This window comes from Callospermophilus lateralis, chromosome 2 (genome assembly GCF_048772815.1).
Source record: "Callospermophilus lateralis isolate mCalLat2 chromosome 2, mCalLat2.hap1, whole genome shotgun sequence".
Lineage (NCBI taxonomy): Eukaryota > Metazoa > Chordata > Mammalia > Rodentia > Sciuridae > Callospermophilus > Callospermophilus lateralis.
This window is the reverse complement of record NC_135306.1, coordinates 19,508,745-19,523,830: the sequence shown is the minus strand read 5'-3', so window position 1 is coordinate 19,523,830 and position 15,086 is coordinate 19,508,745. Positions and strand designations below refer to the sequence as shown.

At 61.0% G+C, this 15,086-nt stretch overlaps 1 protein-coding gene across 1 annotated transcript in view; it reads left to right on the top strand.

Annotated features, from left to right (window-relative positions):
* Positions 1–15,086, top strand: part of Col27a1 (collagen type XXVII alpha 1 chain) — a 122,646-nt gene that overhangs the window by 35,075 nt on the left and 72,485 nt on the right. The window contains exons 8-12 of the mRNA XM_076845632.2: positions 6,137–6,181; positions 6,655–6,708; positions 7,078–7,122; positions 9,904–9,957; positions 11,079–11,123. Of these exons, the coding sequence (XP_076701747.2) occupies positions 6,137–6,181; positions 6,655–6,708; positions 7,078–7,122; positions 9,904–9,957; positions 11,079–11,123 (243 nt within the window). The remainder of the gene's footprint in view (positions 1–6,136; positions 6,182–6,654; positions 6,709–7,077; positions 7,123–9,903; positions 9,958–11,078; positions 11,124–15,086) is intronic.

Sequence of the window (15,086 nt, the reverse complement as noted above, 5' to 3'; positions counted from 1 at the left end):
TGCTCGCTCATTCTTCCCATCAGTCGGTAAATACGCACCTGTGTTCCAGGCTCTGAGCAGAGACTGGTGACAAGGGAGGCCGTCCAGGGCCCCAGGGGGGTGCCCTGTACAGGGGCAGCTCCCCACCCTGGGCACCTTAGGCCTGGATTGTGGTCTGCGGGCAGCAGCCAGGCCTGGGCCACTCTCAAAACCCTCGGGCGAGTCTCACGCGCAGCCTGGGTTGAGGGCCACCAGGCTCCGTGAAATGCCTTCCCTGGAGTCACTGGGCAGCAGGAGGGAATTGAACCCAGGTCTGCTCTGACCCCCAGGCCCTTTCTCGCAGCACAGTTTGATGGAAATGGTTCCTCCATCAAGACGGGGTCCAGCTGGGCTGGGGTGGAATCCCAGCTCTGTCCCTCTGTGGTCTCCCTCGCTGAGCCTCAGTCGCCCTGTGGGATGGGAGGGTTAGATGAGATGTTATGTCCCCAGAGCCCGGCACTCGGCTGACACAGGTGGGCAGTTCATCTGTATCTGTGATGAATGAAGGGGTCTGACGATTGTCCATCTGGTACCCTTGGTCATCTTGCCAGTTAGCCACCCAGTCCCAGCCAGAAGGCTCTGGGAACCCTGTTTCCGCCTCCCAGGAGTCTCTGGCCTAACCCTGTTGCCCTCTTTCCTGGAGACCAGTGGATCTTGACTGGTGGTGATTCTGCCCCCCAGGAACAGTTAGTGGAGGTGGGGCAGAAGGATGGTAGGATGCGATTCAGAGAGGGTGACTGCCCGTGCCAAGTCACACAGCCTAGGGCACCAGGCTCAGCTCAGTGCTTCCTGGAAGGGGTGGGGGTGCTACTAGCTTCTAATAGGTAGAAGCCAGAGAAACTGCTCAGACAGCTGGTACCCAGGAGGGCACGTGCAGCCGGAGACGGCAAGGCTGAGAAGCCCTACTGGGCGGGACCCTCGCTCCACACCCCCCCCACCCCCCCTCGCGGGTCCTGGACCTTCCTGCCTCCTGGCCCTGCTCTGCCTGCTGCCCCTGGCATGCCTGTCCCCCACCCTCTTTTCCCTATCTGTCCTTTACTTCTGTCCAGTGCCAGCTTCCCCAAGAGCAGCTCCCCAGCACCCCCAGACTGTAGGAACGGCCCCTCTGACCTCCAGACTGCATGAACCTCTTTGGGACTCTGCCGGCTGACAGCTCTCTGGTGTCCCCAGCATATTCTCACCCTGCGCACCTTTGTGTCCCGGTTGGGCTGAGCACAGTGCAGGGCTGTGTTCCTGCCCCCTCCCTCCCCGTGCCCATGCCAAGCTCACCACGTGGTCCTCCTCGCCGAGCTCTGACCCAACCTCAGACTCTTTCTTAACCCATGGCCCCGGTAGATGGGCCCAGTGGCATGTGGCGAATGGGTCTTCAGGTTGAAATGTCCTCGCTGTCTTTCCAGCCTGGCTCCCCATGGTGCCCCTGGAGCTCACCAGCCCTCCTAAGTTGGCCGCTGTCCATGCAAAGCTGTGATACAACGTGGGGGGGTGAGCAAAGGGGCTCCCCTGGGAATGTTTTGGGGGGAATGTGGCCGAGGCTGCCTGAGGGGACCCTGCTTTCTGCAGACCTGTCAGTGTCGCTGAGTGGCACTCCCAGTTCCACGGAGCCTTTGCAGGGAACCTCTTCTGGGCTTCCCGGCTGCAGAGCGGCTCTCCCCCCGCCCCACCATCTCTCCCACCCAACCCTGCTGCTCCTTCCACTGCAGTGCGCAGTGCCGTCTCCCCTGGCTAGGGGCAGCTACGTCTCCTGGCCTGGCTGCTTCTCCGTCGCCCCATTTATTCGGTGTCTAATGCCCACACCCCCTTCTGGAAGGCAAGAGTGAATTTGTTTTGTTCAGTGTATTCCTGACCTACCCCAGGGTCATGGTCATTGTTGGGGCTCAGCAGACATCTGGTAAATGAGTGTTAACTGGACCAATGAATGAGGCGTACAGACATGGCGCTTCCTGCCCTGTCCTGCCTCAAGTGCCACCAAACAGAGGTTGGTGTCAAACCAGCCATAGGCTTCAGAATCCTGTAACTTCTGAGTCAGCAGCCCTTGAGCAGGTGCAGGGTCTGGAGCAGCATCTCACTGTAAGTCCCTCTGCCACCTGGTGGGTGCTTCTTCCTCTTGGACCCTCTGTCCTGCTGTCGGCTGCGGGGGCTGGGGTGGGCTCCAGGGTGCTTAGTCATCTTGGTGGGAAGTCTCCCACGGTTCTGGGCAGGGGTCGAGGTCGATCTTACTACAAGGGCAGCTGGGGCCTTGCCCGGCCTGAGGTGGAGCTGGGGAACCTCAGGTCTCAGATGGTGTTGGCGCCTGGACCCCCAGGCAAGGACAGGACCCCCCTGCCTTCCTTCCCAGAGCCCAAATAGCATCCCAGCCGGACGGGAAAACTGTCTGGGGCGACGGTGAGGTGATGTCTGCTTTCTCCTCGTGCATTGTAAGCAATGATTAATTTGGCTCTCAAATCAAAATATAGCCCGAGCTCCATTATAAACACAGGTCCTGCGGGAACCCGCCTGCCCGGCGGCCAGCGGCCCCTTCAGATGCTGTGGTCCCCGGAGCTCCCTGAAGCCTTCCCTGCCCCCTAGTACCCGCCGGGCACCCATCACAAACTGCAAAATCACTGCCCACGGTCTACCTTGCGGTCAGTGCCTACCACAAAATTGCTGGGGCCTTGGAGAAGATAATGGCTTCGATCTCTGCCGCTCCTGGGCCCTGTCATTTGAAGCTGTTTGTTGGCCCAGCCCTGTAAACTCTGGAGGAGCGTGCAGAGAGCGGGCACCTGGCACTTCCCCCTGCCCCCGGGACTGTGCTCTGTCCCTGTCCTGCCAGCCAGGAAAAAAGGAGCTTCCTGGCCTTTTGGGGCCCGCTGATGGGGACAGACCTAGGAATGGCACCCAGCCCAGGGGTCCAGGGTCCTGGGGACCCGTCTAGGATGGGTCATAGCTTCCTAGGTCCCCTGGGGCCATGCCCTCCTCGCTCTGAGCCTGCGTTTCTCAGTCTGTCCAGTGAGAAAGGAGGTTGTCACAGGATGGCTGAGGTCCCTTCCCACCCAGACGCTTCAGGGTTCTGGGACTGACCTCTGCCTCAGGAAGGTAGGACTCCAGGAGGACCTTGCCTTGGGTGGCCCTGTGGCTCTTCCAGGCCGGCCTCAGGCCTCAGAGATGAGGTGGTTAAGGACACAGGATCGGAGTCATGATCCTGGAAAGCTGTGTGGCTGCAGGGCAGTCTCTGTATCTCTCTGAGCCTCACTTTCCTCACCCAGGAATTCCTGCATCCTAGAGGAGTTGAGTTGGTGTATTTCAGGCTTTCCTGCTGAGCCAGGCTTGGGGCTGTCCCTGAGCTGCATCCTGAGCAAAGAGGTTACTTTAAATGCCCTGAGATTTCCCTGGAGACACTTTTATTGCTTCCTTTGGGGGAGGGAGGTACCAAAGAACTGGTTTTCAGCAGGTTTCTTTCTGGATATGAAAGAAGCCCCCAAAGCTGGTGACGGCTAGGGGCTCTTGGAGGACCCTTTTCTGGTTCTCTTGGGGTCCTGGCCCCCATTAGCCCACAAGCTCTTTGCAGCTACTCTCCAAGCAGGCAGAGGATGGTAGAATGAGATTCAGAGAGGGTGACTGCCTATGATGAGTCACACAGCCAAGGGCGCCAGGCTCGGTTCACTGCTTCACTGGGAGAAGGCCCTCCTGGGGCTTGCCATCCTATCACGCTCGTGTCTGATCTCCTGCTTCCTCTCCGACCACCTCGCTCATTCTGCTCCAGTCAGAGGGCCTTCGAGCTACCGTGAACCACGAGAGCATTCTTGCCACAGGGACCTGGCCCATGCTGTTCCCTCTGCCTGGATGCTTTTCCCGGGAGCCAGTCCTGGGCCCTCCTCTCTCACCTCAATGGTCTCCTCAGGGCGTCCTTCCCTGACCACTGCCCACGTCACCACCCCTGCCCAACCCTGCCATTATTTGTCCCATGACTTTGCTTTTTCTTTCTCATGGCTCTGGTTACTACCGGACATCATTTCTCATTTTTCAAATTCAGCTTTTTTTTTGTGGTTGAAAAAAAAAAAATGCCTGGCACACAACTGGCCACCTTCGTCACGCCTAGGACACCCTTTGGTAGCGGTAAGTGCTTTCCCGTGGTGGCCACAGAGCTGCAGGACTTTCCATCTTGCAGAACTGGAACTGTCTGCCTCTTACACAAGGCCTGCCCGCCCCCCCCAGCATTACCTTTGTACTTATTCTGTTTTTATAGTTCCTTAATCAGAATGTAAACTCCATTAAGGCGAAGGATGTTTCCTGTCTCTTTCTTCCTGTGCTTCAAGGAGTGCTGGCACGGGCGAGCTCAGCAGTGGGTTTTACATGAATAGATGAAAGATGAGGAGGCCAGGTGCCGGGCGCTTGCCTGAGATCCCAGCTACTTGGGAGTCTGAGGCAGGAGGATCACAAGTTGGAGGCCAGCCTGGGCAACTTATCAAGACCCTGTCTCAAAAAAATAAAATAAAAAATAAAAGGGCTGGGGGATGTGGCTCGCCTGGCTTCAATCCCCAGTATCATTTAAAAAAGGAGAGAGAGAGAGAGAGAGAGAGAGAGAGAGAAATGAAGACCCTGGTTGAAACAGCAGCCAACTGTTCCAGGGCCCTTGAATTCAACTTCAGATGTGGTGTTAAGTGCTTTACATGATATCATGTAATTCATGCACCAACCCTAGTCCCCTATTTTGTAATTGAGGAAAAAGAGTTTCAGAGAGGTGGAGGCATTGGCTGCAGGTCACACAGCTAGTCAGTGGGCAGAGCAGTATTGGAATCTGGATCAACCTGAAACAAGAGGTCTGATCTAGTCACCGGTGGTGGTCTGCACCCCAGTTTGCCTCCTGGGGAAAGAATGCAGGCCCCTGGGTGGGAGATGCCACCCCTGCTGAGCCTAGCCCTGTGAGTGGGTGCAGGAGGCATGCCTTCAACTCCCCGGACTGGCTCTGCCGATTCCGCCTTGCTCCCTGGGGGGCGGAGGTGCTTGTTCTTGTGTACAGGGAGAGAGCCAGGCCTCCGGGGCTTCCGCGAGGCTGTCAGTGTGGCCTCGGATGTCGCCAGGTCTGCCATGAGGAGCAGTGGGACTCAGGGGCAGGTGGCCTCAGTGCCCGCCACCCAGTTTCCCCTTCTTGGAAAAAGAGATGGTAACTGCCCGACCCCACTGTGGCGGCTGAATGAGGCCACACACTGCCCATCTAGTCCCCAGAAAATGCACAGAGGGCCCCGCAGGCACGTCGGGCTGCGGTCTTGGGGGTCCCGTGTGTGTGGTTTAGACTCTGGGACGCCTTCCAGCTCCTGAGTTCTAAACCACAAACTCGGAGTCCTCACACCCGCTGGAGGTCCAGGGAAGGGCAGCAACCCCCCTAAAGATGCACAGGAATTGACAGTGTCTGCACCAAGCCCAGGGCTCCCTGTGTGAGGGCATCTAACAGGGCAGTGTGGCCGCCCTGTCTGAAAGGAAAGCCCCCTGCCCAGTCTTGTCTTCACGGACATCACTAAGCGGGCAGGCGGTGCCGACTGGGGTTTCCCTGGGAGGCCACCGAGTGCTCATGACATGGGCCCTGCTGGCCTGGTGGTGCCACCTGAGGAGGCACTCTTGACTTGATTTTCTGCTCCTGGACCCCTGGCCTGGACATCACGGTGGTGGGGCCATGGGGACAGAGGGTCAAGATTGGCCCTAGAGTGTCTCCCTGGAACAGGCACGGAGCAGGCAGAGGGAAGCGCCGTCCCAGAGAGCCCGCGAGCCCGTGTGTGGGGCTCTTCTGTGGGGCTTAGGAGGCGGGCAGGAACTGACTGAGCAGGGGTCCCCGCCTCGTGGCCGTCCAGCCATCCCCTGACCATCCTTCTGCCCCGGCTGCTGCCCGCCTCTCCCTCTCTCTGGATTTCCAAGGCAGGGCGGGAATCCAGGGGCGTCACAGTCGCTGCATCTGAGGTCAGAGCCCCCCTGGTTCCGCTGGCTGAAGAGCCACCAAGCGAGGAAGCCCTCGGGGTGGGCTCGGAGGTGGTCTCTGGGGTGCAGCCCGGGCAGCGCTGGGCGAGGCAGGCGACAGGCGTGGCCCGGCCATCTGCAGCCTGCTGCGCCCCCCCCCCCGCCCTGCCTGATGCAGTTTCTCCCCCCACAGGGCTACAAGGGCTATCCTGGACCGGCCGGGCACCCCGGAGAACAGGTGAGGCCTCGGCCCGCCCAGCGCTGCTTCTCTCCCCACCTGCCCCAGGCCAGGCTGGCACCTCCCGTCCTGCTGGGCCCCCACCTCATCCCACCCACCCCTTGCTTGAAGGAGCCCATGCGGCCTGGGGCTGGCACGAGCCACTCCACTTTGGTTAGACCCATGAATAGCCGCCTGTTCCAGCCATGTTAGGGGACATTATCCGCGCTGCCAGGGGTTTGCAGGAATCTGGGCTCCCTGGCCCAAGTCAACAGCAGCCCTGCCAGCGGGGGCCAGGCCTGGTGTTTTCTTACCCCGCGGCTGCAGCCAGGGCTTCCTCCCCCAGAGCTGGCCTGACTGGTTTTGCAGAAGGGTGGGCTGGGGGCCCAGCAGCTTTCCTCCGGTTCCTCTCACATTCCTGTCCCTCTTCTGTCCCAGCCCCTAAGCTGGCCAGAGCCTGTCTATACCGTCCGTTTCTCTCTGTTCCTTTGCAGGGCCCGCCGGGACCGGAGGGCAGCCCAGGGGCCAAAGGTTACCCTGGCAGGCAGGTGCAGTATATGGCTTCTGGAAGCTCTGTGGCCGTGTGGCGATGGCCATGGGTGCCCCAGGCACAGGGAGGCTGTGGGCTAAGGGCCAAGGAGCTGTCCCCGCCGGGTGGGGCCGAAGGAAAGGGCTGTCCAGGAGTGGACCATGGCAGCCCCTCTTTGTAGGCAGCAGGGATGGGATGCTCAGGAAGAGGAGGCCGGGTGCAGGTGGGGGTCTCCAGAGGCTCCTCCCACCAGTCTCCCTGCTGAGGGAGGGGAGAGGGCCTTCGGGGGGGGGGGAGCAGCTGGGGCTCCAGAGACAGGATCGCCCTGGGACGTTGGTGCGGCAGGGCGTCCCCACACATCCTCGTCTTTCTGTCTTCTGTGTTTCAGGGGTTACCTGGGCCTGTAGGAGATCCTGGCCCCAAAGGCAGCCGGGTAAGTGGCATTGGCTGGTGCCACACGGGTGGGCCTGCGTGGCGTCCCCTGTTCTCCAGTGGGCTTGATGGGAGGTCAGGCTGTAAGTGGGGGCTGGGGGCTGGAGGCTGGGGCTAAGGCCCTCCCACCTGGGCACTTCCTGGAGGATGGAGCAGCGGAGGGCTGGGCACCCCTGGAACCAGGGGAGCCACGAGGTCCCCCAGTCTGGCAGTCCAGGCAGCCAAGGCTCTGCTGGGACTCAGCCACGCCCCAGGTCCAGTGGGCATTTGCTTGACGTGTCCACCTGTTCCTTTCAAGTGACCAGGGAGCCCAAGGTAGTGCCCTTTGAAGTGCCTGCCAGCAGAATCCTCAGTGCCTCCCTCCTTCCCAGCCAAGGGCTGGGGACCTCCCTTTGTGGAGGCCTGAGGTGTCCAGTGGGGGAGCTGCCCTGGCCTGGAAGCCCTGGAGCTTCCAGATCACCCCTTCTTTTAAGCTCCAAAGGAGCAAACTGAGTAGCCATCGCCGAGGCTTGCCCATCGTTGCCCTGGGAGCCATGCCAACTCCTGCTGCGGCTTGGCACGGAGATGCCAGGAGGGGCTCCCCTGTGGGCCGTGGGGAGGCAGAGAAGGCTCTGGGTGAAGTGAAGGGGCTCGGTGGAGTTGGAAGTCCAGGAGGTGACCTGGCTGCATCTCCTCTCCTACAAGGAAAGTGGGGTCCTGGTGGCCCCAGGGCCCACACTGCATCCCCAAGGTGGAGCACGGGGGCTCCTAAGGGGCACTGAGAAGGGAGTCACACAGCCCTCGCTCAGGAGCCAAAGCCACATATACCCTGGCAGGAGGGAGAGGTCAACATGCCGCGGTCTCTGCCCTCGCGCGACCCCAGGGCAGGAGGTGGGCACGCGGGCGGGTAGGCGGGCCCCCCAGGACTTTGCTATGGCATGCAGGGGCCCTGAGGAGGTGCCTGCTGGGGCGCTGGGTCTCCCTGCCTTCCTCCAGCTGCCTTTGTGAGCTGCGGCCTCAGCGGGGCCTTCTAAGCCCAGAGGGAGAGGTCTTCTCAGCCCCCGGTGCCCATCTGCCATCCGAGGAGAGGACACACTGATGACATCTGGGGCTGCCTGATGTTTGCCACAATGGCAACATCTTGAGGCCACATGTGTGGAGAGGGCCAGTGTGGCCCCCTCTCCTGCCTCCTCCAGCTCCCAGGGCCTGAGCTGCCCAGGGGGGCCGGCCCCTCAAGCTGCCTTCCAACCCCTGCAGCCTCATGTTTATGAAGCAGTCAAAGCGGCACGGGCATCAGGGCTTGAGACCCTCTGCCATTCACCAGCTGCAGGGTGCTGGCCAGTCACTGGGCCTCTCTGAGCCCCTTTTCCCACCTGTAAATCTGGGAAATGAGCCCTACTTGGAAGGGTAGGTAGATCACTCTTGAGGATCATGAACAGTGATCCTGCTACATGCTGAGAAGGAGACTCGGTGACCTTGTGGCTGCCCAGAGAAGGAGAGGTGGTTGGGGACCTTCAATGGAAGGGGGTGTAGCAGAGTATTTAGGAACCTGGGAATCACATGACTTGAATTCAGATGCCAGTTTTACCACATTCCAGCTGTGTGTGACCCTGGGAGTCACTTCACCTCTCTGGGCCTGAATGCTCTCACCTCTCCTGTGTGCGGACTAATACCTACTTTCTAAGAGCGTAGTGAGGATGCAGTAAATGCTTTAATGCATGCAAAGCATTGAGAGCTGGGCCTGGTGCATAGTTTGTGCTCAATGAATGTCAGGGTTTTTAATAGTTATCATTAAGTCATTCCAGAAACACCTAGAGGGTACAGACAGTGATACCAACCATGCGCTAGAACCCTGCCCGGGGAGTTCCCAGGCTGGTGAGGATAGAGAACATAGATGCCTGGGACTCCACGGTAGATGCTGCTACCTGGGGCTCAAACGGTGGGGGGGGGCCTGGGGTGAGAGGAGACTGCTTCTGGCGAGGGCACCGGATGCTGTCCAAGGTAGAGGGCGTTAGGGGCAGGCTTTGCTTCAGCCGTGCAGTCCTGAGGATGGGAAGGGTGGTCCTGTGGAGGGCAAAGAGGCCCCTGAGGCTGGGAATCAAGACCAGCCAGCACCCTGATGCCAGGGCTGGGGTCTGGAGTCAGCTGCACCTAGTGACTGGGAGCTGACCAGGGTTTGCTCAGGGGACTCCCTGCTCCACCACGGACTGGCTGAGTTGCTGTTTCCTCAGAGCTAAGTCTCCTCCTGTCTGTCCAGGGAGGGAGATGACAGCCCGTCCACAGGGACTTTATGAGAGTTTAGCACCACAGGGAGCAGCCGTGCCTGGCAGGATGTCAGCACAGCTGATGGTCCTGCTGTCACTCAGGTGGCTGGGGTGGACGTGAGCCTCCCGTCGAGACCTTGGAGGCCTAGGAGGAGCGCTGCAGGAGCATCCTGGGGTGACCTGGGTGTGGGCGGGCCCAGCACCTAACCAGGCCAGGCTTCCTCCAGCAGGTGGCGGCGTCCTGGGGCGCGGGGCGGGCTCCGCAGCGCCCGCCTTCCCTGGCGTGAGGGTATGTGCCTTTGGACTACATCGTGGAAGCCGGCACCATGCAGTCCATGGGCATATACACTTGCCTCAAGGCCTGTGTCGTCGAGGACCACGGAGCGCGCTGCTGCCAGCTGCCAGCGAGAGGAGGGGGCGGGGCCTCCGGGGCGGGGCCTCTGGGGGCGTGGTCTCCCGGGGCGGGGCCTCTGGGGCGGGGCCGGGCTGGATGCTCCTCGGCTCGGCTGCCACGCCCTGACCCTCCTGCTCTCTCCTAGGGCTACATCGGACTCCCAGGGCTCTTCGGCCTGCCTGGGGCCGACGGAGAGCGGGTAAGTGCGCTCCTGTGGTGACCCGAGGTCACCGGGTCCCTCCCGCTGGGAGCAGGCAGCGCGGGGGGCGCCTTCCAGGCTGGGAGCCTTGCACAGTCAGCGGCCTCCTGTTCACCTGAACCATCGCCCAGGTCCATGCAGGAGGCTGCGAGCGTGGAGGGGCCCTGGCGAGGCCCCAGAGGACTCAGGGACCCAGGCCAGGAAAGGGACTCTTCTGGGGAGCCTCTCGCAGGCTTTCAGCAAATGAGAAACAGGCCCGCTTCCTACTCTAGATCAGAGGTCTGCAGACTCTGGCCCCCTGTTCATTTTTGTGAATAAAGTTTTATTGAGCCCAGCCGTGCTCATTTGCCCACTGTCAGCCCTGGCCGCCTTCCCCGCCAGTGGCAGAGACCAGGTGGTCCGCAGAGCCAGAGGTTCACCCCTGCCCTTCTGCCATGGCCTGCTCATCTGCCCACAGCCTGTTCATCCAGCCTGAGGAAGCTTAGTTCCTTTCCTGACCCAGGACCTGGTGGCAGCTGTGCCATGCATGAGGTCCAAGGACCAGATGCTGGAGGCTGCACCTGGGCGGAGACAGTGGAACTGGGTGGGGCAGGGGAGGGGGGGTGTCAGCACCAGAGGTGGCACTGGGTGACTGGCTTGCACCCTGAGCTCTGCAGAGAGACCAGGCTCAGCTCTGGGGAAGGCGGGGGCCTGAGATTCCCTAGGATGCCCCGTCCTTCCAGCCAGGTGTCCAAGTCAGGGGAGTCGGGATGAGGTGCTCAGGCGCCCCCGGCCCCGCCTTGATGTCCTTCCTGGCCCACTTCCAGCCTGAGTCCATATTTGGGAACTCAGCTGTAAACTTGTCCGTGAGCTGGTCACTGAGGGCCTTAGGAAGGCAGGAGAAGGAGCAACAAGTAAGCACCTGCTGTATGCCAGGAGCACTTTCTTAGGCATCTCCCCAGCAGCCCCTGCCCTGCAGAGTACAAAGGCCATCTGTCCATCCCACATAACTGGTGACACTGTGTGCATAGTATGGGTGCCAGGCCCTCTGTCACCTCCCGTGGGTGGCTCTGGGGCTGGTGTGGGCCAGCTGTGTCTTGTTGGAGTCCTGTCCTGACCTGTCCCCTGTCTTTCTCCTACAGGGTCTGCCTGGCGTTCCTGGCAAGAGGGGCAAGATGGGTAGGCCGGTAAAGATTTTCCGTGTCTATTACGCAAACTCTATGGGTGAACCCACCCCCGCCGGCCTCGCTGCCTGTCTGCTTAGGGCCTGGTGCTTCTTGCCTCTCTGTGCCTGGCCCTGCTCTGCCCTGAGTCCTGTCACCAGAACGCTGCGTGGCTGCTGTGTGGCTGCTGCTCCGGGTCCTCTCGCCCTGTGCACCGCTCCTGGGTGCCATGGCGTGGGGGACATCTGCCTGGGGAGTTTGTGTCTGGGGCCTGCCTGGGGTTGGGGGGGCCTAGGCCAGAGCAGGACGCAGGCTCCATCTCAGCACTTGTCTCCACGTCGTCTTGGTGTCACCTGGCTCTGCCCATTTCCTCTCCTGCGCAGATCTGGAGGCAGTGGGGTGTGACAGGCCCACAGTGGGCACAGCCCCAGGAGGGGCTCCGGGTGTCCCCAGCCCACCTCATGTACTCCTCTGCATTGTGGTAGGAAATTGTTTTTCCCCCTTGTTTGAGCATCTCCAGGCATGAAGAAAGAGCCAAGGCACAGAGAGATTAAGTCACATGCCTGAGGTTGCCCAGCGAGTCAGTAGGGAAGCCAGGATTCTAGGTGAATAGGCTTGTCCCCAAGGTTGCTGATCGCTTGGCATCACTACTTGATGCTAATCTTGTAGAAGTAGGTTTCCCACAGTGGCACCTGGGGGAAGTCATGTACTCCTGTGATTTCATTATTCAGAAGGGGACACTGAGGCTCAGAGGCAGATGGCTGTGTGTGACGTCTGTCCACTGGGACAACAGGCCCAGGACTGTCGTAGAGGTGTCCTTCTTTCAGACCCACAGTGGACAGCTCCTCTCTGCTTCCTGCTGCTTGACTTTAACCCCTCAGACCAGCCCTGACCTGGGATGGGAGCGCCCCATACGTGGCTTTGGCTATCCGTGGCCCCCCAGGTGGACCCCTGGCCTCAGAGCTGTGGTCGGCCCAGCACTGGGCCTCCTGTTCCGTGTGGCTCGTGGAGGGGACTGTGGGGGAGGTTAGACTGGACAGGAGCCGGGACACTTGGGGACACAGGGAAGGGGGCTGTCTGATCCGGAGGTGGTGGTGTGTCGTTGCCTTTGCAATGTGCGAAGCTGGCCCTCTGGGGGTCAGGGAGGGCAGAGAAAAGCAGGATCCAGTCCTGCCCCCAGGAGCTGGCAGAGGGTCCCCCAGCAGAGCCACCCTCTGTGGCCCGACAGCCTTTTGTGCCCTCAGGTCCAACACCTGCCACCTAGATGTGGGCCAGGAGGAGCACTGCCCTCAGCCTCGGCCAGGCCCCTCGGCTGGGGAGGCAGTGAATACCCACTAAGCGCCCACTCGATGGGACGGGCCATGGGACAGGGAAAAATGGCTGAAAGAACGATCAAAAGAATGTCAGATAGTTCCAGGTGCTGAGATTGGGGGCAGGGGACAGTGAGGGCTTGGAGCGTGGGCTGAGAGGCCCGGCAAGTCCTTCTTGCTTTATGAGACACCTGCATGAGGTGGGGACGGGAGCCATGTGGCTTCCCAGGGGAGAGCCTTCCAGGTGGAGGTGAAAGCGGGTGCGAAGGCCCGGGGGCAGGAGCATACTTGGTTCAAGTTTTCTGAACCATGATCTCATCTGAGAAATGACAGTTGTGTCTACCTCATGGGACCGTTGTACTTCCTAGGTGGCTGAGGGGCCGCCTGTGTTGCGTGGCTGGAGGTCAGCGCTGTCACCTTCTCTGGGCTGGTTTCCCATGACTTAAGTTGTGGAGGGGCAGCAGATGGGTCACTGGGGTTGCCTGGGCCGGTGCTGTCCATCCCCAGGCCACCTCTGGGGCCACGCTGCGGGGCTGGTCAGCCTCTGTCCCAGGAGCTTGGGGAGACTCAGGGAGGTGACTGGCGGGTCACAGCCCTGGGTTCACTGAGGGCCGAAACTGGACTAGAATGCGGCCCGAGCTCTCAGCTCCTGCCCAGGGGGCGGCCGTGGAGGGCTTGGGTTCCAGAACCCCCTGAGCGTGGAAGAGGCAAGGCCCAAGGAGCCCTGGGAGTGGCCTGGCCCGGGAGGGCGGTCCCTCAGGTGTCCCCGCCCACCTCTGACTCCCCTCCGCACCCCCACCCCCTGCTATGGGCAAGTCATGTGGTGCTCATGGTGGATGTCAGGGTCGGATGAGGCCACTCGCTCATTTCTGAGTCAGCAAGTGTTTACTGAGCACCTACTGTATACCAGACTGCAGACAGCACTGTGGTCAGACAGACACATACTCGGTCACAGGGTCACAGAGCGTCAACCCTGAGGGTGGGACTGTCCGCAGGCTAAGGAGCAGAGCCGAGCCCTCGCAGCTGTAAGGGAAGGGAAGCCAGGTGGCCAGGCCCTGGGTGTCACGGTATTGAGCCCCTGTGATTCCCCCGAGCGCCTTTAAGATGAGGTGGATCCTCCCTCTTACCCAGAAAAGGAAGCCGGGCCTCACGCTGGCCACGCCATCTGTCCGGAGGTCCTCTGAGGCCGCGGACTTGACCCACAGTGGACAGCTCCTCTCTGCTTCCTGCTGCTTGACTTTAACCCCTCAGACCAGCCCTGACCTGGGTTGGGAGCGCCCCAGAGCGGGGTGTCAGGAGAGGGCCCCCCTCTGTGCCTGTGCCTTGAGAACCGGGAATTGCCCTTGACTCTGGGCCCGTCCCCATGGCCAGCAACCTGCGGTCCCCCTGTGCGTGTCCTGGGCCCCTGGCCTGCTGTCCCTAGCTGCACTCCCTGGGCGGCCCTGAGGCCCGCCCCCTGGGACCCCCAGCCCAGCCCCTCCCGGGAGTGGCTTTTCCTGAGTCCCCCGCTAAGAAGCAGCAGCAGGAACCGAATTCCCTCGGTGACATTGAGGTGGCCTGTTTCTGGTCTCTCGCTGCAGGCAGACCTCCGGCCCCTGTGCACATCTCCTTGGCCTCTGATTTGGAGGGAGGGTGAGAGGCTTATGTCCCCGGGAGCTGAGAAGAAGTGAAGGTTGGGGCCCATGGGGGCTGCAGGGCCCTTCATGATGACCTGGCTCCGCCTCTTTTTCAGACAGATGAGCAGAGAGGGAAAGGAACTTGCCCAGGGTCACACAGCAAGTTGGTGGCAGAGGTAGGAGTTGAACCCAGGACCCTGCTGGCTACTGCAGGGTGCGCTCCACACAGCCCCCTCCCGTCTTTAACCTCCAAGGAAAGCTGAGTCCACAGCTCTCGCCCGCCTCCCATCTCCTGCTAGAAGGGAGTTTGTGGGGTTCGAGAAGGGTCCAGACATAAGGCGTGGGGGCTGGCTGCGCTGAGAGGGCCGCTCCTGCTGGGCCCCGCTTGCTGGGGCTGGGCTGGGGTCATCGGAACCTGCCTGGGATGCCCGCTGTCCGCAGCCCACGGCTCCTAACTCCGCGACTTGGCTTGTGAGCCCAGCGCTCTGCGTTCTCAGGCTGCGGGGAGCAGGGAGACCAGTGACAGAGCTCATGTTTCTAGGGACAATGAGGCCCCCAGGGGGCAAGGTCCCTAGCAAGGGGTGCCGAGGGCTGGAGGCTCACGTGAGTCAGAGCGCTGTCGACTCTGGATCCTGGCGGGAACTCTGCCGCCTCTCCCCCTCCTTCCCCAGGTGACATCTCTCTGCGGCATTTCCTAGTGGACCTCAGAAGGTCAGGGTGAGGAATGACCGCCGGGAGGCTTCACGGGGTCTTCCCATGTCAGCACACCTGGGGTTCATGCCTCTTCTAGAAAAGAATAAGGGCTAGGTCCGGTGTGGTCGGAAGGATGCAGGTTAGACTTGTACAGGAACTTCCAGATTTTGGAGGACTCATACTTCGTGAGGAGGTCTCGGGCTCCTCTAGGATTATCTGTTATTCCCGCTGTTGCTATTAACCCTAACCAGCTTAGTGGAGGCCCACTAGAGTCTACCAGGGACTGGATTATAAACATCTCACCTCTCCTCAGCCCTCCCTGCCGGGTGAGGGCAGAGTGGACCCTTCTGCAGGCCGGGGAGCTGAGC